The sequence below is a fragment of the Rhinopithecus roxellana genome, chromosome 13 (assembly GCF_007565055.1).
Source record: "Rhinopithecus roxellana isolate Shanxi Qingling chromosome 13, ASM756505v1, whole genome shotgun sequence".
NCBI classification, from domain to species: Eukaryota; Metazoa; Chordata; class Mammalia; order Primates; family Cercopithecidae; genus Rhinopithecus; species Rhinopithecus roxellana.
Window position 1 is genome coordinate 99,842,297 of NC_044561.1, and position 23,048 is coordinate 99,865,344.

Sequence of the window (23,048 nt, forward strand, 5' to 3'; positions counted from 1 at the left end):
TGAGGAGGGAGGGACCTCATGTAGGCAAGAGAGGTCTTAAGCAGTGGAGTTGTTTGGGATGCTTGATGGGGAGACAGCAGCACCCCCTTCTGGTCAGTTCCCTATGCACAGCTGAAAGCTTTCTCCCTTCTCTCTATAGCACCCGGAACCCCTACACTCCTCCCATTATTAGGGTCTCCACGCCATATCAGCAGGCTATGGCTTCCCCTTGGGCATAAATGTTTTATTGTCACCTCAGGGCTCTCAGGCAGGTGGGGCTGTTGCATGTCACAGTTGGAGGGAAGTGCCTGACATTTCACATTTTGGGAAACTGAGGCCCATGGGCGGTCAGAGAATGTCCTAAAGGCACACCGAGTCAATAGCAGAGCTGGGACCACCCCTCAGTGCTCCCTCTGGCCTCCTCATCCACCCTCCAGCTGTCCTTCCATGGCTGGGGTGGGGTGCAAGTGGGGTCCTTCATAAGCTGCCCTTGGGGCCTTCCCAGATGGGTGTTTTGTCTAGAAGGAAATGCTACCCTCATATCCCCTCATAATTGCCTCCATCATAATAATGTTCCCACCTCCCCATTAGAGATCTACTGCCCTTTCTACAATTCACAGTCATATTTGGGTGGTCAGCACCACACCAGGACTGTGCTACCACACCTGTCCCTCTGGAGTCCACTTCCAGTCACTTTCTTACAGCACAAGGTTCCTCTGCCTGCCTCCCGGTTCAGGCTGGGTCCATCAATGAGTGAACTCCAGCCCTGCAGGTCCAGACCCTGCACAACCTTCCTCTTGCGGCTCCTCCTGCCATCCCACCCCCACCCCTACTCGCCTAAGTTCAGACCAGGACTCCATCTTCTGTTGCGTTCTTCCTTCGGGGTCACTTGCCACTTGCAGGGCTGCGCGCTCTGTCTTGCAAACCTCTTCTCAGTCACCCTTACCCGTTCAGTCCTTGGCGGGTTCCTTCAGCCTGGCAGTCAGCGGACAAGGGCCCAATCCCAAAGCCAGTCTCTGGGTGTGTCCCCACCCACCCTGCCATGACCTCATCTCCCCGGGGCCGGAGGGCGGGGAAAGAGGCGCACACAGCAGAACCATCGTTTCCCCTGCCCCACCCCGCTCCGCAGGCCCGGGGACCGAAAGAGGGCGGGGCCGGGCAGAGGGCGCTCGCACCGCGCCGGCGCGCCCTCAGTTGGAAAGAAAGTCGATGGACGCGCGCACTGAGCGATTGGTGCTGACGTCGACGGCGGTGACCTTAATTTCGGTGTCGCCAAACTGCATGGCGGCGCGGATCTCGCGGCGGCCGGGAGGCGCGCCGGCGGTGTCTTGGCCGCAGTCGGCGGGCTCAAGCTCGAGGCTGAGCGCGCCGCATTTGCGCACGCCGGGGTCGGTGATGAAGCGCGCATCCTCGGTCGCGCAGCAGTACAGGTTGATGAGCACGCGCCGCTGGCCCGGACGCGCCGGGCAGTAGCTGCGCCGCACCTCCTCGCCCAGGGCCACCGACTGCTCGGCGGCCACGAAGCGCTCGAAGACGTCGGTGCACCAGCGGCGGCCGTCGCGAACCAGTAGCTTCTCGGGCGGGTGGCGCCCAGGCACAAAGCGGTTGAGCACGCCCACGCCATAGGTGAGCGGCGAGCGGCGGACCCGCACCACGCCCGGCGCCTGGCCGAACAGCACCGCGCCTTTGAGGATGGTGAGGCCCACGTCGTGCGGGACCACGACACGCAGACCGCGGGCGCCCAGCGCCGCCTGCACCGCGTGCTGCAGCACTGCTGACTCGGCGAAGCCGCCCACCAGGAACAGCAGCTTCACACCCTGCACCTCCGGCCGTGCCAGCAGCGCCTCTGCGGTACAGGACAGGAGACGCGGGTGAAGGGGGCGGAGGAGAAGGCGGGGGAGAGAGAGTCACTGAGGCCACCACTAGGCGGCCACCGGCGCCTCCCCTCCCTAGCCCGTACCCGCCTGGCAACTAGAGAGTAGCCATTTGAGCACTTTCTTTGAGAGCTCCCGCGAGTCCTCGAGGGCTTTGCCTCCCCAACACTCACGCTCCCCACTTCTCTCCCACCACGACGTGGAGAACAAGAGATAAGGATATGCATTTACACGTATTAAACACCTAGACGTTGTGTGCAAGACATTATGCTCACTGTAGATACTTCAGCTCATTTTATCCCTGTGATAACGTTTTGAGAACCCAATACTATTACCCCAGTTTATAAATGGGGAAACTGAGGCACCAGAGGTTTTTTGCCTTGGCAAGACTACATATCAACCCCCTAGCTCTTAATCACCACTCTTAATCATCACTTCATCCTCCAGGTGTTCTAGATGATTCTAGGTCTCATCCCAGTGTATGGATGTGTGGAGATTTCTAGGCACTGATTGGTGGGGGGGGAATATTCCGCATTTGTTTTATGTGGGGGCGGGTGGAGGACCGAGTTCAGGTGCTCACCTATGTGCTGGATGATCCCGCTGACTGTGGGCTGAAAGAGCTCGTTCATGGCTTCACAAGACATTCGGAGCATCCCCTGTGAGGACCACTTCACGAAGTTCACGCTGTTGGTGGTGAAAGGGGCACAGACCTATCGGTCAGGGCCCAGCTGCTTGCCCCAGTTTGGGGTCCGTGGTTCTTATTCTCTACCTCTGCCACCAGGCAGAAGTGCCTGGGCACCGACTGCACGTGGTGTCTAGAGGACTGCTGGATGTGAGCCCTTAACCCCACCCTACTCAGTCAGGATTTAGTTGCCAGCCTGCTCCAGGTTCCGGGTACGAGGTCCTCGGAGAGGCCTCCCCTTGCTTTGGTGCAGGGAAGCCAAGGAGCATGGGCTGGCAGCGCCGGGGATGCGGGTGTAGAGAAGGCTGGGAGACCAGTCATTGCCGCCTCCTCGCCATGATTCTCTCTCTTGCCCCAGTTCGGGCTGCGGATTCCGTGGGTGGAGCCTGCTGGGCTGGGGCACTCACTCGCTGCTCCCCGCCGCCCCACCCCGACACCCTGCTGGCTTGGTGTATATGTGGGATGAATCAGGCAGACCCCCCACCGTTCCTTGGGGCCCGGGACCCTCTCGTGCACAGTCATTTCCGGGTCGGCAAACCCTGCCTGAGCCCGCGGGCCCGGGACCCACCTGCTCCTGCGCAGAGCGGTCTCCACGTTGTGGCCCCGCTGCTTGCGGTAGAAGTCAATGAAGGAGAAGGGCAGCGAGATGTTGAGCGCCCCTGCACGGTGCGGGCCAGCAGTGCGCTTGCGAGCCTCGAAGGCGATGGTCAGATCTACCCAGGCTGCCGGCCGTTGCCTTTTGAAGGTGGCGATGAAGTCCTCACCGAAGATGCGGCACAGCAGCTGCTCGAAGGCCAGGTCCACGCCCACCGCGCCATAAGGGCCCCCTGGGGTGGAGCAGGGGGCGGAGGGGGCGTCAGCGCTCACCCAGCTGCCAGGGGGCAGTGGCGGGGCCGGGGCCCGGGCCGCGCTGGGTACCGGGATGCCGCCTGGCTACTCACCAGATGCCTTGTAGAGCTCCTTGAGGGTGCCATGGGGCTGCTCCAGCTGGTGCACCGTCAGGTCCACGGTGCCTCCGCCGCAGTCAGCCACCATGTAGCGGTCTCCTGTGGCGGTGAGCGTGGGCACACACTCGTGGGCGGCCTCGCACCCTCAGCCCTGCGCCCCCTCCAGCCCCGCCCAGCCTCCAGCCCTGACCCGGGTCCCAAGGCCTGTCTGCAGGGTCGGGGGAGGGACGTGAGGGGCTTCAGGTGCTTGAACCTCAGACCACCACATATGGGCGCAGGGTGTGGGGGAGAAATGGTTCCAGAGGCTCTGCAACTCCACCCGAGCGTCCGCGGAGAATCCCCTGGAGGAGTGGGAGTTAGGGGCGCCGCTGTGAGTGGGGTGGGGGTGCGGGTGACTGTGAGGGGACGGCCAGGTTAGGTACAGCGGATGGAGGAGGAAGAGACGGGCTTTGCAAACATGCCCTTCCCCCCATCAGTATATGGTGCCCGGTAGGGGCCAAGGATAACTCTCCATCCCCCTTTCCCCCTACCTGCTTGCATCTCTGCCCACAGTTCTCCTACACCCGACTCCACCAGGAACGTGCGGCTGTGGCGGTACCTTCGCAGCTGCTCCCGAGCTGGGGGTCAGGAGACAGCAGGGAGTGAGATTAGAAGGAGGTGCTCCAGCTATGGCGTTCAACTCCCATCCTCCTGCCCAGGCCCTCCATGGGCACTGGGAGCAACCAGTGCTCCTGAAACTCCAACCTGCTCCTGACTGGGAGAGGGCAATCCTGAACCCCAAACTCCCACCCTGTATCCAACAGCTGAGGGGGGAAGTATTTATGGACACAGGGCCTTCCTTTAACCCAGGAGGTCTCAGGTCATGGCAAAATCAGGGTTAGAGGGTTTGGAGGAGTGGAGGCAGTAGGTGTCCTTGGAGTCTCAGAGGGGACTCAGGACTTAGGGCTTCTCCCTGCCCTGGGAGATGGCATTTGGGAGGATGACCATAGCTGTCCTTGGCCTCGGTGCCTGGTCCTGGCAGCAGGAGCTTGGGGCTGATGTGTGTCAGGGAGGATGATGGGAGTGAAGGGGACAGCTGATGCAATGGGTTGACTTCTTCCTTTGTCAGTACCCCAGCAATTTCCTCCCGGGGTAGGCTGTGTCTCCCCTGACCCTCAGACTCAGGGCTGGGCAGAGTCCTGCCCTCCTCAGACCTTGCTCCCCTAGGGCAAGGTGAAATCTCCACCCTGAGATTGGGTTCCCCCAGGTAGGACATGTCCCACCCTGAGACGAGGTTGCCCTTGGGCAGGGCTGTGCCTCCCTCCCTCAGACGGGCTGCACCAGGCATGTTTCTGCCTGCTCAAATTGGGCTTCTCCGGGGTGGGGACCCCCTCCCCTTCATACTAGACATGGCTGAGCTTCTGGCTTCAGTAACCCTCTGACCCTCCAAGGGTGGGTGGTGTCCCTGGGGGCAGCTCACCCTGACGGAAGCTGGAGTCGATGGAGCGGCGCTCACCCAGGCGCCCACCACCTGGGGCCCGGCCACTCAGATCCAGGAGCTGGTGCAGGCGCAGCTTGCGGCAGTATACCGAGGCAGCCTCAGGCTCCAGGGCGATGAGTAGCTGCTCTGCATTCTCTCGGGACACTAGTCCAGCCTGGGGATGGGTGGTGGGCAGGGTCAGGCGGCACTGTGGGCTGTCACACCTAAGATGGCACCGGGAGGTGGGGAACCACGGGCCTGTGGGGGCTCCCACCTCCTCCTCCATCACACCCCACCCGTGTTAGGCCTCTCAGGCCCCTCTGTGCTGCACAAATTTGGAGCTGCCTCATAGCTACACTGTGACCAGGCTGGGGAGGGAATAGTCTTGGACAAAGATGGGGAAGGAGTTGCCCAGCAGGAAAAGGCTCTAGACAGAATGCAGACCTAGAACCCCTGGGATGTGTCCCTTCAAACTTCCCAAGATAGCAGGGCTGCAGCAAGGTTCCCCTTCACAGGTGCAAGTGGCCAGCTGAGCGCTGGCTGGGGGTGCTGGCAGAGACTCTAGCACAATGTGGGGGGTGTGGTGGCTCAGAGGAGATGGTGGGGAGCCCTTTTAGCTCACTGAACCCTGTTTCTCCACCAGGCTGGTGTCAGACGGTAGCCATAGGCCACCCCATTCCCAGGAGAACTTTGTTCCCAGGGAATCTGATACAGCAGGAAGGAAGCTGAAATTCCAGGCAACAAGACAGGCCAGTTGGGTGGAGAAAAACACTTGAGATCTGGAGTTATTTCCTTCATCAGGGCAGGGGATCCCTGTGGGAAGTACGTCATGGTTTTGTAGGGTTCCCCAGATTCTGACCAGATAGGGAAGAGGGATAAGGATGTGAATGGAGACTTTCTACCCAGGGCCAGACTTTCCTGAGCGGCCAGGGAACAGTGTGAGAGGAAAGGGGGTGGGGAAATAGGTAAGGGGATGCTGGGGGAGCAGGTGTTTGTTCCGGCTGGGGACAGCCTTGCTTCTGTTCTGATCCTTGCACAGGTATGTCCACTGTGCTCAGAGTTAGCTCCTTCCAGTGAAAAGGGTAGCCATCTACAGACCTGACCCTGGGTCATGCCTGGCCCATAGGTATGGGAGGATTGGGGGCCCCTCCAGGGTGTCTACAGGCAGGCTTGAGATCCCTTTTGGACAGCCTAGGGTCTGTATTCAAGGCTCCAGGATTAGGACCAAGCAATGAGTCTTGAGGCTATACCCTCTCTGTCTCCAATGGAGCCCCCAACTCCTTGCTCTAGACCTTTGAGCATCTCAGTGGTAGGAAGACCTGTATGCACTGGCCAGAATCGCCTCCCTTTATACTTTCATAGTCCTATTTCCCCTGCTCAAGAACCAACAAAGGTGGGGGGTGGTGGGGGTGTCCCGGAAAATACTGATGCCAAGTGAATGTTTTAGGTGCCCTGCCTGCCACTGTGAGTGTTGGCTGCTATTGGCTCACAGCTGCTACCTCCTCTGGATAACGGCCCTCAGCTGAATGGGAATGGCCTCACTTGGAGAGGTGTCCCTCCCATTCCCCCAGAACCAGTGACAGACCGATACGGATGTGCAAGAAGCTGGCCCCAGCTCTGTGCTACAGTTCTCCCTCTGCAGCTCCCCATGGGATCTAGCTGAGGCTAAACCTGAGGCTAGACTCTAGCTAAGACCACATCCTTCATAGCTCCTTCTCCTGTCCCGCCTCCCTCCCTTGCCTTTCTCCTGACAACCCTTCTTCAATAGACCTCAAGTATAAGACTCTCCATCTTGGGCTCTGCTTCTAGGACACCTGACTTAAGGCACTGTCTACACTAGCCTGGGCTGTGCCTCTTGTCCCTCTGTCCCCTGTTCCTGCGGGCCCACTCCCTCTCCTGGGGGGAGCAACCCTACAAACTCCCAGCAGGAGCAGGCTGAAGTTCTTTCCACAATGACTCTGTGGTCTCAAGGGTGGTGGGGTGCATGCAGGCACGGGGGCAGGCCCGGGCCTTCCTCAGCAGTGTTCTCTGACCCATTTGCACATCCTCACCAAGTAGGCAGCTTCCCGCATGAACTGCTTGGCCGGCTGTTTCCAGATGGCAGGCACCGTCAACACCCAGCGCACAGTGTCCTTCTCTGGCAGCGATGGGCTCTGCTCCCTCAGCTCCTGGTGCAGGAGGGGGCAGTCAGAGAAAAGCTGGCTTGGAGGGAGTGTGGTCTTCAGCCCTCCGCGGAGCTGGAGGTACTAATCAAACCACAGGAAGGACTTCCCAGCAGAGTTGGAAGAATCAGCCCCCCTCCCATCAGTATGGCTTGGTGCAGGCTCTACCAGACAAAAAGGGAGGAGGGTACTGGAGAAGATGACCTCTGACTTCCGGCGGTGGCTACCCATCCAATGTCGGGGACGGAATGGGGGAGCGGTTTCGGATGAGGGGACAAGAGGGGGTCCCTGCGACAGTCGGCAGAGGTGGGGCCGCAGCGCACCTGAAGGGCGTGCTCCCTGAAGAAGCGCAGGGCATGGGCGAACACCTCCAGGGCGGGCATCGTCTTTCCATTTACTGCCTCTAGCTGGGTCTTCAAGGTGAGATCCTGGCAGGGACACAGGGCGGCTCTGCAGGAGGCCTCAGCTCGGCACTCATTTCCTGACGACCTCGCTCTTAAAATCGCCCCGTTTCCTGGAGCTTCCCCACCTCTTTAACACCATCCCACTCTAGCCCCAATCTGACATTAGCTCTGTCCCAGCCCCTCTCCTTAGTCCCACCCCTCCCGCAACCCCAGCTTCACTATTAGCCCCACCCACATTAGCCCCACCTCCACTTGTGTCATTTCTGAGCTCCGCCCACACTGGAGTCCGACGTCTCCCTTTAGCTCTGCCGCCTCTCAAGCCACGACTCCAACGGGTCGGTCCTCACGCGTTTTGGTTTTGCCCCAGCCCCCCATTAGTCCTGCCCTTTTCAATGCTGGCCCCGCCTCCCTGTCTGGAGCCCTGTGACTCACCGTGGCACTGTGGATCTTCATCTTGAACTTCTCGAAGTAGAGCCAGTCCCGCGCCTCTTCCGGGTCCAGGTCATGGTAGTAATCGCGAGCGGTGTAGCCAAAGCTGTGGAAGGCGCCCTCCGGGGTCAGCAGCAGGCAGGTCGGGGTCTTCTGGTGGGCCACGCCCGGGTCTCCGCCCTCCCATTTCCTGCGGAGGCACAGGGCCGTCAGTGCAACCCTACTTGGGTGGGAATCCAGGCAGAGGGAACAGCATGTGCAAAAACTTACAGATGTGAAAGAGCAGGGAGAACTAGCTATGGGTCGGTTGGATAGGCAGCAGGAGAAAATACAAGAATGCTAAGGTGAGATCATGAAGAGCACAGAAGGCCATTCAGAATTCTGTCTTCGTGGATTTTAAGTAGCGAAGAGGTATGACCACATTTGCCTTTAGAAATAAAGGTCACTGGCTCCCATGGAGCAACAGAATGGAGGGAAGAGAGCATGGAGAAAGGAAACCAAGGAGGAGTATATTGCAGCCATCCAGGTGAGAGAAGGTCGGTTCTAGAGATGTTAGGGACACATCTAGAGATGTTAGGGGCTTGGTGTCTGGTGGGAAGAGAGGGCTTAGGAGGACGCCGGGATGTCCCCCAGTTATTTCCTGTGACTTTCACCTCCACAGGACAGAGATAGTGTTCCTGGATGTGTCCTTAGCCCCAGCATGGCCTCAGCCGTGTGTGTTGATGAGCAAGACATCTGGGATGTCCTACAGCTCCTAGAGGGCCGTAAGTGCCCGGAGCCTTTGGGGTTTCCTGTGATGCAGAAGGAAGGACAGTCCAATCTCACGAAGCTCAAGTCCCATGTATTTTGGGAACAGTTACCTGTCCGTCTGTCTCTCCATTCAATCTTCCGTCCAGTCTCCAGGCCTGGAGAAGCCCCTCTTACCTCCCATCCCAGTGTGGGTTGAGAGCTTTGAGGTCTCCTATAGCTTTACCTACTGCCTGCCAACCCTCTAGGACACATTCAGAGGACTGGGGTCTTGAGGTCCCAAAGGGAGTGTTCACACAAAACCCACCAACATCTGAATGAATTTTTGAAACATGTCTTTCATAACAACTGTGTGACTTGTCAACTCAACCCTTAGAACTTTCATTTTCTTGTTTTTTATTTGAGATGTTGGACCTAGGAATCACCTGTAGGAATCTACCCCATAGAGATTGCAGCACAAGTTTTCATAGAAGGATATTACAGCTGCATTTTTGTAACAGTGAAAAATGAGAGGAGGGAAAAAACCCCTAAAACTGTCAATAGGGGAATGGATAAATTATGACACATCTGTACTATGGAATACTAGGCAACCGTTCAAAGAAAGTGGTAGCTTTGTATGTACTAACATGAAATATCTTTTTTTTTTTTTTTTTTTTTTTTTTGAGACGGAGTCTCACTCTGTCGCCCAGGCTGGAGTGCAGTGGCCGGATCTCAGCTCACTGCAAGCTCCGCCTCCCGGGTTTACGCCATTCTCCTGCCTCCGCCTCCCGAGTAGCTGGGACTACAGGCGCCCGCCACCTCGCCCGGCTAGTTTTTTTGTATTTTTTAGTAGAGACGGGGTTTCACCGTGTTAGCCAGGATGGTCTCGATCTCCTGACCTCGTGATCCGCCCGTCTCGGCCTCCCAAAGTGCTGGGATTACAGGCTTGAGCCACCGCGCCTGGCCACTAACATGAAATATCTACAAAATAGTGTTGAAGCTTTAAAACAAAGCAAGCTGTATATCTCACTTTTTTTTAAAAAACACATATATGTTTTTATATGTGTGTGTTTGTCTACAAGCTTAGAAAAATATTTGTGGGCTGGGCATGGTGGCTCACGCCTGTAATTCCAGCATTTTGGGATGCTAAAGTGGGAGGATCACTTGAGGCCAGGAATTAAAGACCAGCCCTGGCAACACAGTGAGACCCTGTCTCTCCAAAAAAATTTTTAAAAAATTAGCCAGGTGTGGTGGTGCTGCCTGTAGTCCTAGCTACTCAGGAGGCTGAGGTGGGAGGCTTGCTTGAGCCCAAGAGTTTGAGGCTGCAGTGAGCTATGATCACACCACTGCACTTGTGGTGTGATCACTGCACACAGCTTTTGTGACAGAGCAAGACCCTGTCTCTCAAAAAAGAAAGAAAGAAAGAAAGAAAGAAAGCAAGAAAGCAAGAAAGCAAGAAAGAAAGAAAGAAGAAAGCAAGAAAGAAAGAAAGAAAGAAAGAAAGAAAGAAAGAAAGAAAATAAAAAAGGCCGGGTGTGGTGGCTCATGTCTGTGAGGCACTCTGGGAGGCCGAGGCGGGCGGATCACCTGAGGTCAGGAATTTGAGACCAGCCTGGCCAACATAGTGAAACCCTGTCTCTACTAAAAATAAAAAAAATTAGCCAGGCATGGTGGCGCATGCCTATAGTCCCAGCTACTTGGGAGGCTGAGGCAGGAGAATCACTTGAACCCAGGAGGTGGAGGTTGCAGTAAGCTGAGATTGCACCATTGCACTCCAGCTTGGGCGACAGAGTGAGATTCCATCTCAAACAAAAAGGAAAAGAAAAAAGATTTGCATATTTTATTGTAAGTTATATCTCAAAAAAATTCAAAATTAAAAACAAAGTCTTACTTTTCTTTCAGAGGGCTGGGAGCTGCTCCAGTTGAGGCCAGGGACCCAGGCCTGGGGCCCATCCTCCAACCTTTTGCCCCAGTGGGGAGCCCCAGACTAGGGGTGGCAGGGCCTCTGAGGAGACCCCCATGTCTCAGTGACAGTACTTTTGGGAGCAAGCTCATCCCTGGGTATGAGGAACTCCCCACCCACCCCACCTCACTCTCCCAGCCCAGCCACCCTCACCTCATCATGTGGATGGCCTCAGGATCACTGGCAAAGCTGAAAGCATAGCCACTAGACGTGGTGCCAAAGTCAATGGCCACCACCACGGAGAAGGAGGCCTGCTGGGGGGCTCGGGCCTCGGGCTTCTGCAAGTGCAAGACCTAGAATTAGCAAGCAGCCAGCAGGGACACCCCCACCCCCCCAAACCCCAATGCTTTCTCTGCATGGGGAAGACACTCCCCTCCACTGACTGGTCCAGACCAGCCCTGGACCTGGCCCACCCCACCTGCCCACCTTCTCAGGCTCCTCTGCCCTCCCAGGCTCCAGGCTGAGCCTTGGACATGTCTCTCAGGTAGCCCCAGGCAGGGTTGGTTTCAAGCTCCTGCTTTCCTGCTTCCAGCCTCTGCCCACCCTCCCCTAGACTGCCTTAGCCCCACCCCCACCTCACACCATCTTCATAGGCAGCCACTAGTCTGGGCCCAGCTGGGAGCAATTTTGCTCCTCCAGGCAGTTTTACAGCACATGGACCAGTGCATATATTTTACCCTCTTGCTCCTTGTGGCCACAGTGACACAAACCAGACTGATTCTATGGCAGAGAGAAGAGAGCACGTGCATGTCTCCAGAGAAATGTGTGCCTTCTCCTGTGCCAGGGCTGGACTCCCTGAGAATAAGGGGGTCCCTAAGCTGGCTCACCAGGGCAAGGTCATCCAGATGGGGTGACCCAGGGAGCTTGGGGGTGGGGAGGTGGTGTCCTGGATACTTCAAGCTAGTAGTTTCCTTTTTATTTGAGACCGGGTCTCACTCTGTCACCCAGGCTGGAATGCAGTGGTGCGATCTTGGCTAACTGCAATCTCCGCTTCCCGGGTTCAAGCAATTCTCCACCCTCAGCCTCCTGAGTAGCTGGGATTACAGGTGTGCACCACTACGCCCAGCTAATTTTCATATTTTTTTGTAGAGATGGGGTTTCGTTACGTTGGCCAGGCTGTTCTTGAACTCCTGAGCTCAAAGTAATTTGCCCACCTCAGACTCCCAAAGTGTTGGGATTACAGGTGTGAGCCACCATGGCCAGCCCGAGCTAATAGTTTCCAGACTATTTTTTTTAGCAACATGTCTCCTCTCCTTCAGATATGACTTGGATTAAGGTGGACTGTGGTCAACAGGAGGCCCAGTGCTCTGGGGACCTAGAAAAGCCACATGCTCAGAGGAACACTTGCCTCAGCCAGGCCAGCTTCAATGGCTATGGGTGCCTCCTGTGTTGGGGGGGTTGGGAGTTAGTTACATGGGGCTCACCTTCTCAGTAGAATTGTTACCTTTATAGTCCAGGGCCACCCAAGGCCAATCCTTCTGGGGGGCATATGACTGGAGTGTATGGGGACAAGAGGCATGGTGGTATCCCCATCCCCTCCTCCTTCCTAGCCCAGGCCCTGTCATGACATTGCCAGGCACGATCCCGTCCACACCACCCAGGCTACCCACCACCTGATCCCTGCTCCAGGCTTACTGGAGACTGCGAGGGTGTGAGGGGGGCAATGCCGCAGCTTTCCTGGGTCCTTGGGGAGCCGGGTGGGCTAGGCACTGGGGACCGCTCCGGGCTGGAGCCTGCAGAGAAGAGAGGGCAGTTCATCCTGGCACAAGCAGGGTAGGGATGGCAGCGGACCCCAAGCCAGGCACCCAGAGGTTCTCCATCAGTCCTTGCTGGGCTAAGGCAAGGGGCTGTCTGCTGGGGAGGAGGACTGGGGGGTGTAGGAAAGACACGCATGACGTAGGGGCAGGAGCTGAGGGTCTGCTATCAGAAGCAACATTTCCCTAGCGGGTGACCCATGCTTTCCCTGGGGACTCACTGTCTCCCCACTAGGGCCCCTCGGAAACGCAGTGCGGGAGGGGAGAGAGACAGAAAAGCATTGTGTGGCAGGGAGACTCAGTCCAGAGACGGAAGGGTGGGGAGATAGGGCAGGTGAGCTCCTGGGAGGGAGTGGAAGAGAGAGAAGCCCTTCTCCTTCAAAAGGTGGGGCTACAGGCCCGGCGCGGTGGCTCAAGCCTATAATCCCAGCACTTTGGGAGGCCGAGACGGGCAGATCACGAGGTCAGGAGATCGAGACCATCCTGGGTAACACAGTGAAACCCCGTCTCTACTAAAAAATACAAAAAAAAAAAAAAAAAAAAACTAGCCGGGCGAGGTGGCGGGCGCCTGTAGTCCCAGCTACTCCGGAGGCTGAGGCAGGAGAATGGCGTAAACCCGGGAGGTGGAGCTTGCAGTGAGCTGAGATCTGGCCACTGCACTCCAGCCCGGGTGACAGAGCGAGACTCCGTATCAAAAAAAAAAAAAAAAAAAAGGTGGGGCTACAGACCTAACTGGCTAGGAGGTGGGGTTGCTCCCCTCCACCCTAAAGTTGGGCCACGTGGTTCTAATCAGGACTTGAGGGAACTCCACAGCTCCCATGCCCACAAGGGCCACAGACAGGCCCAGCTGGCTACTTGGGGAGGATCCAGGAGGGGAAGCATCTCCTCCCACACTCATAAAGACAGCCCAGTCCTGAACGGGGGGTGTCCACAACATTAGGAAGTCTGATTCCCATCCCCCACCCACACATATACACACACCCTGAGCCAGCATTTCAGGGCAGGAGGGCCCATCAAGACCCTCTTGCAGGCCTGGGACTGAGCTGGACCTTTGGTGGGAGGGAGTGGAGTAGCCCTGGAGGACAGCCCCAGGCCTGGCTCCAAGGATCAGGCGGCTCATGGGGCAGGAGGGCCTGCCTGGCTGGACCCCCACAGGTGTGGGCCAGTAGCTGCCACCACCACACTGGGCATTGCTAAGGGGCATGTGAGGAGTACTGGGGCAGCCTTGAGATCCATGGACAGGCCAGGGAGGCTGGCTAGGGAGGGAGAGTGAGATCTGGTAGGAAGCTCCATGGACAAATCAGGCAGGCCCTGTTCTCCCTCAGCCACAGTCCTGCCATGTGCTGCCAGGCAGGTCTCCACTCTCCCTGGCCTTGGGGGTAACCTGGGAACATAGGTGAAGGGCCAGGCATGAGGGGGACTCTGGGAAGCGCCTGGACAGGGCCAGAGTCTGAGGTGCTGGAGGGGCAGTGACAAAGTGGCCACATTCCAAGGGCTGTCTCTCCTCAGGCAGCCAGGGCAGGCTCTGGCCCTGCCACCAGCTGCAGCCTGAGAGGCCAAGTTGCTGTGGCTCGAGCTTGGGAAGGGAGGCAGGAAGGAAGGGCCCAGCCCACCAGGTCTTTGTGAATGGACTTCCTGAGGAGTGTCCCTCTTGCCTCCGGCCTCCCACCCCTGCAGAGAACCCAAGCCTGCTCCCACACCAGGCTTTGGGCAGATGCACATGCACACGCAGAAGTCTCTGCATGCATGCCCACCTGCAGACTATACTCCCATACATAGATCCTGTGCACAGAGACCTGCCCACAGAGACACACACTCACTGATGCACTCACACGGGGTCCTGTGCACACAGCCTGAACAAAACACATGGACATGCAAACACTCCTGTGCACACAGACCCTCCATGCACACATAGAATTCTCTGTATGTGTGCCCACTTGCAGACTATACTCCCATACACAGGTTCTGTGCACAGAGACCTGCCCACAGAGACACACACTCACTGACACACTCACACAGGGTCCTGTGGACGGCGCCTGAACAAAACACATGTACATGCATACACTCCTGTGTGCACAGACCCTCCTGGCACACACACATGCACTCAGCCCACACTCATATATACATGGAGGTCCTGTGAATAGACAAGTCCTGTGTGCACACATACTCACACATACTAACATACACAAACCTCTGCACACAGACCCTCCCTGCACACACGGGAGGGACCAGTAAGCACAGACTTGCCCTGCACACATGCACACACACACACTCACTCACAGAAGGGCTGTTGGGAAGCTCTGCGGGAGAGGTGCATTGGACAACCTGTAGGTGGGTCTCAGTGCCTGCTGGGGTGAATGGGTGGTGGGGCAGGGCAGAGTGGTGGGGGTTCTTACCGATGTACAGCCCCTGCAGGCCCATCTCCGGGACAGCCAACATCCTTGCAGGCCCTGTAGCTGTCAACAGGAACAGACAAGCAGAGTGGGATTTATTTGTCCCTTTGTTCCCTCACTGAATGCTTATTTATTTTATTTGTTTACTTTTGGCTTGAGTCCTTTGAAACAAATCCCAGCCATCATGTTGTTTCACCTGTGAACTCTTTAATACATCTCTCCAACAGATAAAGACGTTTTCAACAACATCATTGAAACACCATTCTCATGTCCAATGAAATTAACAGTAATTCCTTAAATCTCATCTAAAGTCCCACAGTTCCCAGCTTGTCTCAAAAAATGGCTTTACTTTCTTGGAATCAGGATCCTCCTAAATGTTTTCTGGTGCCTGCTCTGTGCCAGGTGCTGGGAGATATCAGTGACCCAGAGAGACACTGTCCCTGCCCTAGAAACCAACAGTCTGATGGAGATGATAATTAGGCAAGTGATTTTGAAATGACAAGGGTTGCTGAGTCCTGGGAAGGTCAAAGCTGGATAATGTGGGATGGGAAGGGGACATGGTAAGTCTGGACGGAGGGCTGGGCTGGGCTCTCACCCTGCAGGTAGGGCCTGTGCACCCTATTTCAGATTTGGTTTTATATGAAGGGCAACAGCAAATCTTGAAAGGTTTGAAGTGGCAGGCTGGGGTGGGGGCATGACTCAATTTGTCTTTTCTTTTCTCTGAGACAGAGTCTCACTCTGTTACCCAGGCTAGAATGCAGTGGTGCGATCTTAACTCACTGCAACCTCTGCCTCCCAGGTTCAAGCCATTCTCCTACCTCAGCCTCCTCAGTAGTTGGGATTACAGCTGCATGCCATGCCCAGCTAATTTTTGTATTTGTAATAGAGACGGGGTTTCACCATGTTGGCCAGGCTGGTCTCGAACTCCTGACCTCAGGTGATCTGCCCACCTCGGCCTCCCAAAGTGCTGGGATTACAGTCGTGAGCCACCATACCTGGCCTTCTTTTTTTATTTGTTTGTTTTGAGATAGGATGTCACTCTGTCACGAGGAGAACCTACACTTAAAGGCCGAACAGAGGAACGTGGACTGGCCAAGGAGATTGAGATGCCCCATGGTCTCATGAAGATTGTACCAAGAGATGGGTAAAGCTAGATCCCTGTAAGAGGTCCTCAGATGAGACTGGAAACACCTGTTTTAGTGGCTTAAGGCAGGTAAGCTTAGGTGAAGAGTGAGCAAGAGGTCACATGAGCTAGAACTTCTTTTCTTAAGACGGGGTCTTGTTCTGTTGCCCAGGCTGGAGCGTAGTGATGCAATCATATTGAGCTAGAATTTCTGAGAAGCTTGGCTGAGATCAAGAATGCATGTGAGGGCAGTAGTTGGAGGGTGCTAAAGCTGAAGGGAGGTGAGGAAGAATATTTATTTTCTAAGATGGGAGGGACTCAATCCTGTCTATGAAGTTCTGGGGCCAGGATATAGGCAGGATATTCCAAACCATCAACAGCTTTGTTACTCAAAGTGTGGGCTGAGGACCAGCAGCATTGGTGTCACCTGGGAGCTTGTTAGAAATGCAGAACCTCAGGCCTCATCCTAGACCTGCTGAATCAGAACCTGTATTTTATTTTTATTTATTTATTTTTGAGGCAGAGTCTCACTCTGTCCCCAGGCTGGAGTGCAGTGGTGTAATCTCAGTTCTCAGCTCACTGCAATCTCCACCTCCCAGGTTCAAGCGATTATTCTGCCTCAGCCTCCCAAGTAGCTGGGGCTACAGGCATGCACCACCATGCCCCACTAATTTTTGTATTTTTAGTAGAGTCGGGGTTTCACCATATTGGCCAGGCTGGTCTCAAACTCCTGGCCTCAGGTGATCCGCCCATTTCAGCCTCCCAAAATGCTGGGATTACAGGCGTAAGCCACCATGCCTGGCCTATTTTAACAAGATTCCCAGGTGATTCAGGTGCACATTGAAGTTTGAGAAGTGTTGCTCAACAGTGTCTCTCAGCTAGTCTGCAGACCACTGACACTATGTTCTCATTGGTGGGCCTGGCTGCTCCCCTAAACAAATGGGGAGGCTACACAAGGCCAATCCATTCCCTCTCTGTCACCAGCAGCCCGATCAGAAAGTTTTGCTATAGAACACAGGCAGACACAGAGCTGGCTCTGGCATGCCCATACACACATGCACACACCCTTGCTCACACAGTTCACACAAACCAGCCCCACCGTGGACAGACACCTGGACTCCCACACACTCTTGTATGTCCAGGATTCTCCTGCATGGCCAGCACCATGGAGATTTCCAGACACTCTTGCTGTCCTCTGTACCATTGGAGGTACACAGTTGGATGCTCAGGAATCAGAATCAGAAAAAGGATAGGGGCTGGTTGTGGGCACGCATATATCAGCTGGCTATTGTGGAGAAAAGGGAAAGCAAAGAGAGGGGAGGGGAGGGGTCTTAGGAGCCAGGGGCAGGAGCCCAGCTCAGGGTGATGGAGTGGGATGCTGAGCGGGGTCCCGCCAGCTCATGTGAGCTGTTTATTTCTATCTCTTCCCAATTCTGCATTCAATGACATCACATTGGTAGCTTGAAATCAGTCATGGCTGGGAGTATTTACACCACAGAAATTGGCAAGCACTACAAATCAGGATTTTATCCCTCTACCAGAGCTGATTGGAAAACATTAACCAGCATACTACTGGATCAAGGTCTCGAGGGAGGAGCTGGCAGCCCTATTTGTATGTTGCTCTGATTCTTTAGCAAACACTTATCGAGATTCTTCATGCCAGGCTCTGTGCTTAGCACTGGGGAACCACTTTGCTAAATGAATGAATGGATTTTCTGGACTAAGGCTATTATACCTGGAGGAGAAACAACCTAGAACCACCAGAAAAAAAAAAGACTCTGGGCCGGGCATCATGGCTCACTCCTGTAATCCCAGCACTTTGAGGGGCTGAGGCAGGTGGATCACTTGAGGTCAGGAGTTCGAGACCAGCTTGACCAACATGGTGAAACCTCGTCTCTATTAAAAATACAAAAATTAGCCGGGCATAGTGGCAGATGTCTGTAATTCCAGCTACTCAGGAGGCTGAGGCAGGAGAATTGCTTGAACTCGGGAGGCAGAGGTTGCAGTGAGCCAAGATCGTGCCATTGCACTCCAGCCTGGGCGACAAGAGCAAGACTCCACCTCAAGAAAAAAAAAAAAATACTCTGAGTCCTCATTCTACACTAGATTCCACATCCAAACCATGGGCCTATATTTTTCCCAGCTATCGGAAGCTTGTCCAGTTATCTACTGTCTCTCGTGCGATATGCTGAGTGCCCCTATGCTGGGGTTTCAGGGATGGCAAGAGCCTATTAGGGCACCTGGCATGAGTGCATCATGCCACATCTCTGTGCCTCAGTGCCCTTTCTGGTAGAATGGGTGACACAGAGGGCTTATGTTAACAAGTCCAGATATGCAAGGTGTTGATAAAAGCAAGGAGTTGGGCAGATTTGAGCAGTGTTCTTTCCCTTCGTGATGTGGATTCTGAATTTTCTTGTTAGAGATTTTGGTCTCACTGAGAATCGCATTCTAGTCATCATGAGTTCTTTAAGGAAGGAGGTAGGAACTAAATCAATTTGTGTTAAAGGCTGCGTGTGGTGGCTCATGCCTGTAATTCTAGCACTTTGGGAGGTCAAAATGGGTGGATTGCTTGAGCTCAGGAGTTCAAGACCGGCCTGGGCAACATAGCAAAACCTCATCTCTGCAAAAGATACAAATATTAGCCAGGTGTAGTGGTGCATGCCTAGAGTCCCAGCCACTTTGGACGCTGAGGTGGGAGAATTGCTTGAGCCTGGAAGGTTGAGGCTGCAGTGAGCCATGATCACACCACTGCACTCCAGCCTGGGTGACAGAGTGAGACCCTGTCTCAAAAAAATAAAATAAAAATGTGTTAAAGAAGGAGGATCCCATGGATTCCCCGAGAGGTGGAGGTAAGCCAAGAGGTGGCTGACTGCCAAGCAAGCACACACACCCAGAAACACTTAAGGAGAATGCTGACCACAGAACACGGGACAAGCCCAGCTCCCAAAACCTAGGTCTGGGCAGAGACCATAGCTGAAAATGAGGGGAGGCTGACCCCCGTTTCAGGGACCTACTAATTTCAGACTGGTGGTGCCTATGGATTTGAGAGTAATTGAGTGGGACAGTTTGATTTACACAGAAAGGAACTCCATTTCCTGGCTACAAGCACATGCCAAACTCTGGCCCCAGCCTGATCCCTAACCCTGCCCATGGACTGATCCCTAACTCCTGGCTTCATATTGACCTCTAATCATCAGCTTCGCCCTGACCCCTGGCCCTGACTTCTACCCAATAGGCAGAGCCTATTAGTCACTGGGGACTAGGATAGGGTGTGGCCCAGCAGGAATTCACAACCAGAGACTCCCATCCCAGAGTGTCCCCTGATCTTACAATAGCCTAGGATGGACCCTGCCCCCCCGCCCACCCCTGCTCCTTTTTTGAGACAGGGTCTTGCTCTATTGCCCAGACTGGAGTGCAGTGGCACAATCACAGCTCACTGCAGCCTCAACCACCTGGCCTCAAGCGATCCTCCCACTTCATCCTCCCAAAGTGCTAGGATTACAGGCGTGAGCCACCTTGCAGGGGCCAGACTCTTTGCCTGATAGAGAATCCTCGGAGGGTCTCTTCCTGGGTGGGGTGTTTCAGCTGGGCACTCATGTCCCCAGGAGCACTATGGGAATACAGTGTTCCGGGTTTCAGGGCTCCACATGATGCCTATGTAGACAAAGAGCCCACCCAAGTCCTTATAGCTCCCCTCCTGGCTAGGACCCTGCCTCTTCCGCCTGCTGTTCTCTGCTCAGCACCCAGCCAGCCCTGTAATGGAACAGGACTCCGTCAGCGGGCTAAGTGAGGCCACAGGCGTTTCTTCCAAGCCACACACTGGGCCAACCAGGGCCCAAAGCACAGATCAGAAACGGCACCCAAAGGGCTGCCCCACTCTGTTCTGGAGAGGAGCCCTTAAGAAGAAGGGACCATGGATGGCTGAGTGAGGTGGCTGCCCCATCCTGCGCTGGGGCAGGGAGTGACAGAAATGCCCCCCCATGGCCCCTCCCTGTCCTCATCTTTGCTTTCCATACATCCTGCCGCACCCCCTTGGGTCCTCATCATGGGAGCAGCCAGTTCACAAACAACAGAGCCCCTCCCACGCTCTGCCCACAGCCCCCCATTACCCCTCACTCCTGGGATTCTTGAGCTGCGTCTGCTCTCCGGAGAGTCCCTAGTTTCGTGCTCACTCCCCTCCACTCTCATCAACACAGGCTAGCCTCACAGACAGGCTCCACTGCCCCAGCGGGAACCTGGACCCACCCCACCTGGACCTCAAGCTGGCCCGGAAGACCAGGTCCTGGCCTCAGACCCTGGCACCTGGATCACTCGGTACTCTGCTGCACTTCGGGACCACAGGGCCTGGGACCCCTGAGGCACCCCCGACACACACACATAACCTCAACCCCCAAGTTTCCACCTCAGGCCTAGGCACCAGGTCCCCCAAATTGGCTCCCTGGAGCGGGCCTCAGCTCACACCAGTCCTGCCAGCCTGTAAGACACAGGAGTTTCTTCAGCCTCAGCCTCTGAGCAGCTGTGCAAGGGACAGGGGAGGTGGTCCCCTGAAGCCCGGGTGGGAGCCCAAGGTCGCTGTCCCAAGTGGCTTCCCGAACCCGCAGCCTCGCTGAAGAGAGGGGTTTGCAGATCTGCCCCCACCAGACACCTGGAGTCTGGAGGTTTTTGGTGGGGTCTCAGCCGACAGCCCAGGACTGCAAAGCTCCGCGCCTTTCTCTACTCCGGGCGCCCAGCAGCCCCCGCCCCAGAACTCACCTCTGCCCTCCCTACAGTTCGAGCCCCGGCCAGCCGCCGCGATCCCGGGCCCGCAGCCCGCTAGCCCTGCCTGCTGTGGCGGTCGCAGCCCTCGACGTGCGCCCGGCCCTGCGGCCTCCCGCCTCCTCGCACCGCCCACCCCGCGCGCCCGCCCCCTCCCCCAGGCCGGATGGCCGCGCCGCCTGCGCCGCCGGGTCGGCCCGCGCTCCCGGCCCAGATGTGCGAGGCCGGGGCGGGGCCTGCCTGCGCGGGCCTCCGCCGAGGGGCCCAGCCTGGTCCCGCGTCCAGGGCCCCTCCCTGAGCCCCTCCTGCGCCTCCCCGGCTCCGTGAGCAGCCCAGGGGGTGGGAGAAGGGAGAGGGGGCGGCGGAGGGAGGGGAAGAGGAATTCCAGACCTTCGTCGGCCTCCTGCGGTCCAGCTGCGAAGGGGCTCCCCTGCCCCGCCTCCACAGGCCCACCTTGGGGCTCAGCCTCGGCCCCTTTAGCGAGGGTCCAACAGCTGAGGGGGAAGGGCCCGCCCTAGACCCTTCCACTTCCCTGCCCCAGACTCCTCCAGTCTCTTGACCCAGACCTGGCCAGTCCCTTGACCCAGAACCCTCTCTCCTCCCACCCCCGCTGCCCCTTCAGTTTCCCTAGCCCGGTCCCCAGTGGCCAGAAAAGAGGCAGAATCGCGGATGAGGGCAGGCCCTCAGGTCCCCAGGCTGGGCCTAGCTCTGTCCTTGCTCAAGTTCAGACGACCGAGGCGAGGAGTCTTACAGACTGAGGCCCCATGCCCGGTAAGGGGACCACTCCGCAGAAAGGGGCGCCCAGCCTCTCTTACGAGTCTCACAGCATTTTTTCTTGTCCTAACCGGGACCCTATTGGGGATGCTGGGACTTGGCCTCCAAATAGGGGGTTTGTGGGGTGAAGATCTCTTTCTGGGCAGGGAACCGTGGCTCATGCCTGTAATCCAGCGCTTTCAGAGTCTGAGGCAGGAGGATGGCTTGAAGCCAGGAGTTGGAGACCAGTCTGGGCAACAAAGGGAGACCCTGTCTCTAAAAAATTTAAAAATTAGCCAGGTGTAGTAGCTTACGTCTGTAGTAGCTCACGTCAGTACTCAGGAGGCTGGGGTGGAGGATTGCTTGAGCCCGGGAGGTTTTTTATTTTTATTTTTATTTTTTGAGATGGAGTCTCGCTCTGTCACCCAGGCTGGAGTGCAGTGGCGTGATCTCAGCTCACTGCAACCTCCACCTCCCAGGTTCAAGCAATTCTCCTGCCTCAGCCTCCCAAGCAGCTGGGATTACAGGTGCCCACTACCATGCCCAGCTAATTTTGTGTATTTTTAGTGGAGACGGGGTTTCACCATGTTGGCCAAGCTGGTCTCGAACTTCTGACCTCAGGTGATCCACCCGCCTCGGCCTCCCAAAGTGCTGGGATTACAGGCGTGAGTCACCGCACCCGGCTTAGCCCAGGAGTTTGAGGCTGCAGTGAGTGTGATCACACCACTGCACTCCAGCGAGGGTGACAGAGAGAGACCCTGTCATAAATAAATGAAAGAACGGATGAATGAATGAATGACTTTCTGCTAGGTCCCTCGTGGAGCTTTCAAAGGCAGCTGACTGGTTCTGCCTGCTCCCCTTCCCCTCTGCCCCATGTGCCCCCACAGAAGTTCCAGATGCTTTTGAGTCCACTTCCCTTTGTGCCCGGGAAGGCTGCTTGTCAGACAAGGGCCCCGCAGCCCCATTAAACGAGGCACAGTTCTTGGGACATCCCGCTCTTCCACTCCAAACCTTTGCAGGGGCTATTTTCCCTCCCTGAAATGCTCTCCTTCCTCCTCTCTGCCCAGCCAAAATGCTCCCCAGCTACAGTGTCACCTCCCTAGGCTTGCTGCCTTTCTTTTCAGGGCCACTGCCCCAGAACGTCTCCTTAATGAGGTCAGGCACGTGGGGTGTGCTGCACCAACAATTCTGGATACCAAGCCAGCATGGCATCCAATCAGCAGTCTCCACAGGCTGCCTCCCAGTGTGCGTCTATGTGTGTCCATCTGTGCATCTTTTGGTGTGTTTGTGTCTGTGCTTAAGTGTGTCTTTGTGTAAGACTGTGCTTGTACGTCTGTGTTCATGTGTGAGTATGTTTCTTGGAATGTCTGACTGTGTCTGTGTGTGTCTATTTGTGTCTGTGTGTGCACTAGTGTGACTGTGTTTGTGTATTTTGTGTGTGTGTTGCTGCATCTTATGTCTTTGTATCTGTGTGTGAGTGTGTGTCTGCATTTGTCTGTGTATAATGGGAGTCCTTTGTCAGGGCCTGCAGGCCTGCACCTCGTTTGAGGCTGGGCAGAGCCAGGAGGGATTGAAGTGTGTGTCTGCTGTGCATGTCCTGGGGGCTGCAGGGTCTGACCCCTCCCACTCATGCCTGCCCCTTTTT

At 56.0% G+C, this 23,048-nt stretch overlaps 1 protein-coding gene across 2 annotated transcripts; it reads right to left on the reverse strand.

Moving 5' to 3' along the window:
* Positions 1–202: 202 nt before the first annotated feature.
* On the reverse strand, positions 203–20,770 carry HSPA12B (heat shock protein family A (Hsp70) member 12B). 2 transcript variants are annotated; one of them, XM_010378960.2, is made up of 13 exons: positions 20,648–20,770; positions 14,776–14,835; positions 12,261–12,358; positions 10,779–10,903; positions 7,940–8,126; positions 7,427–7,531; positions 6,993–7,109; positions 4,942–5,116; positions 4,013–4,099; positions 3,477–3,581; positions 3,104–3,362; positions 2,434–2,537; positions 203–1,825 (listed from the first exon to the last, which is right to left on the reverse strand). In XM_010378960.2, the coding sequence occupies exons 2-13, from the start codon at positions 14,816–14,818 to the stop codon at positions 1,170–1,172; spliced, it is 2,061 nt and encodes a 686-aa protein (XP_010377262.2). In that variant the 5' UTR covers positions 14,819–14,835; positions 20,648–20,770; the 3' UTR covers positions 203–1,169. The 2 variants fall into 2 exon arrangements, with proteins under 2 accessions (XP_010377262.2, XP_010377263.2); XM_010378961.2 differs by lacking the exon at positions 12,261–12,358 and having other exon boundaries at positions 213–1,825; positions 20,648–20,757.
* Positions 20,771–23,048: the final 2,278 nt, after the last annotated feature.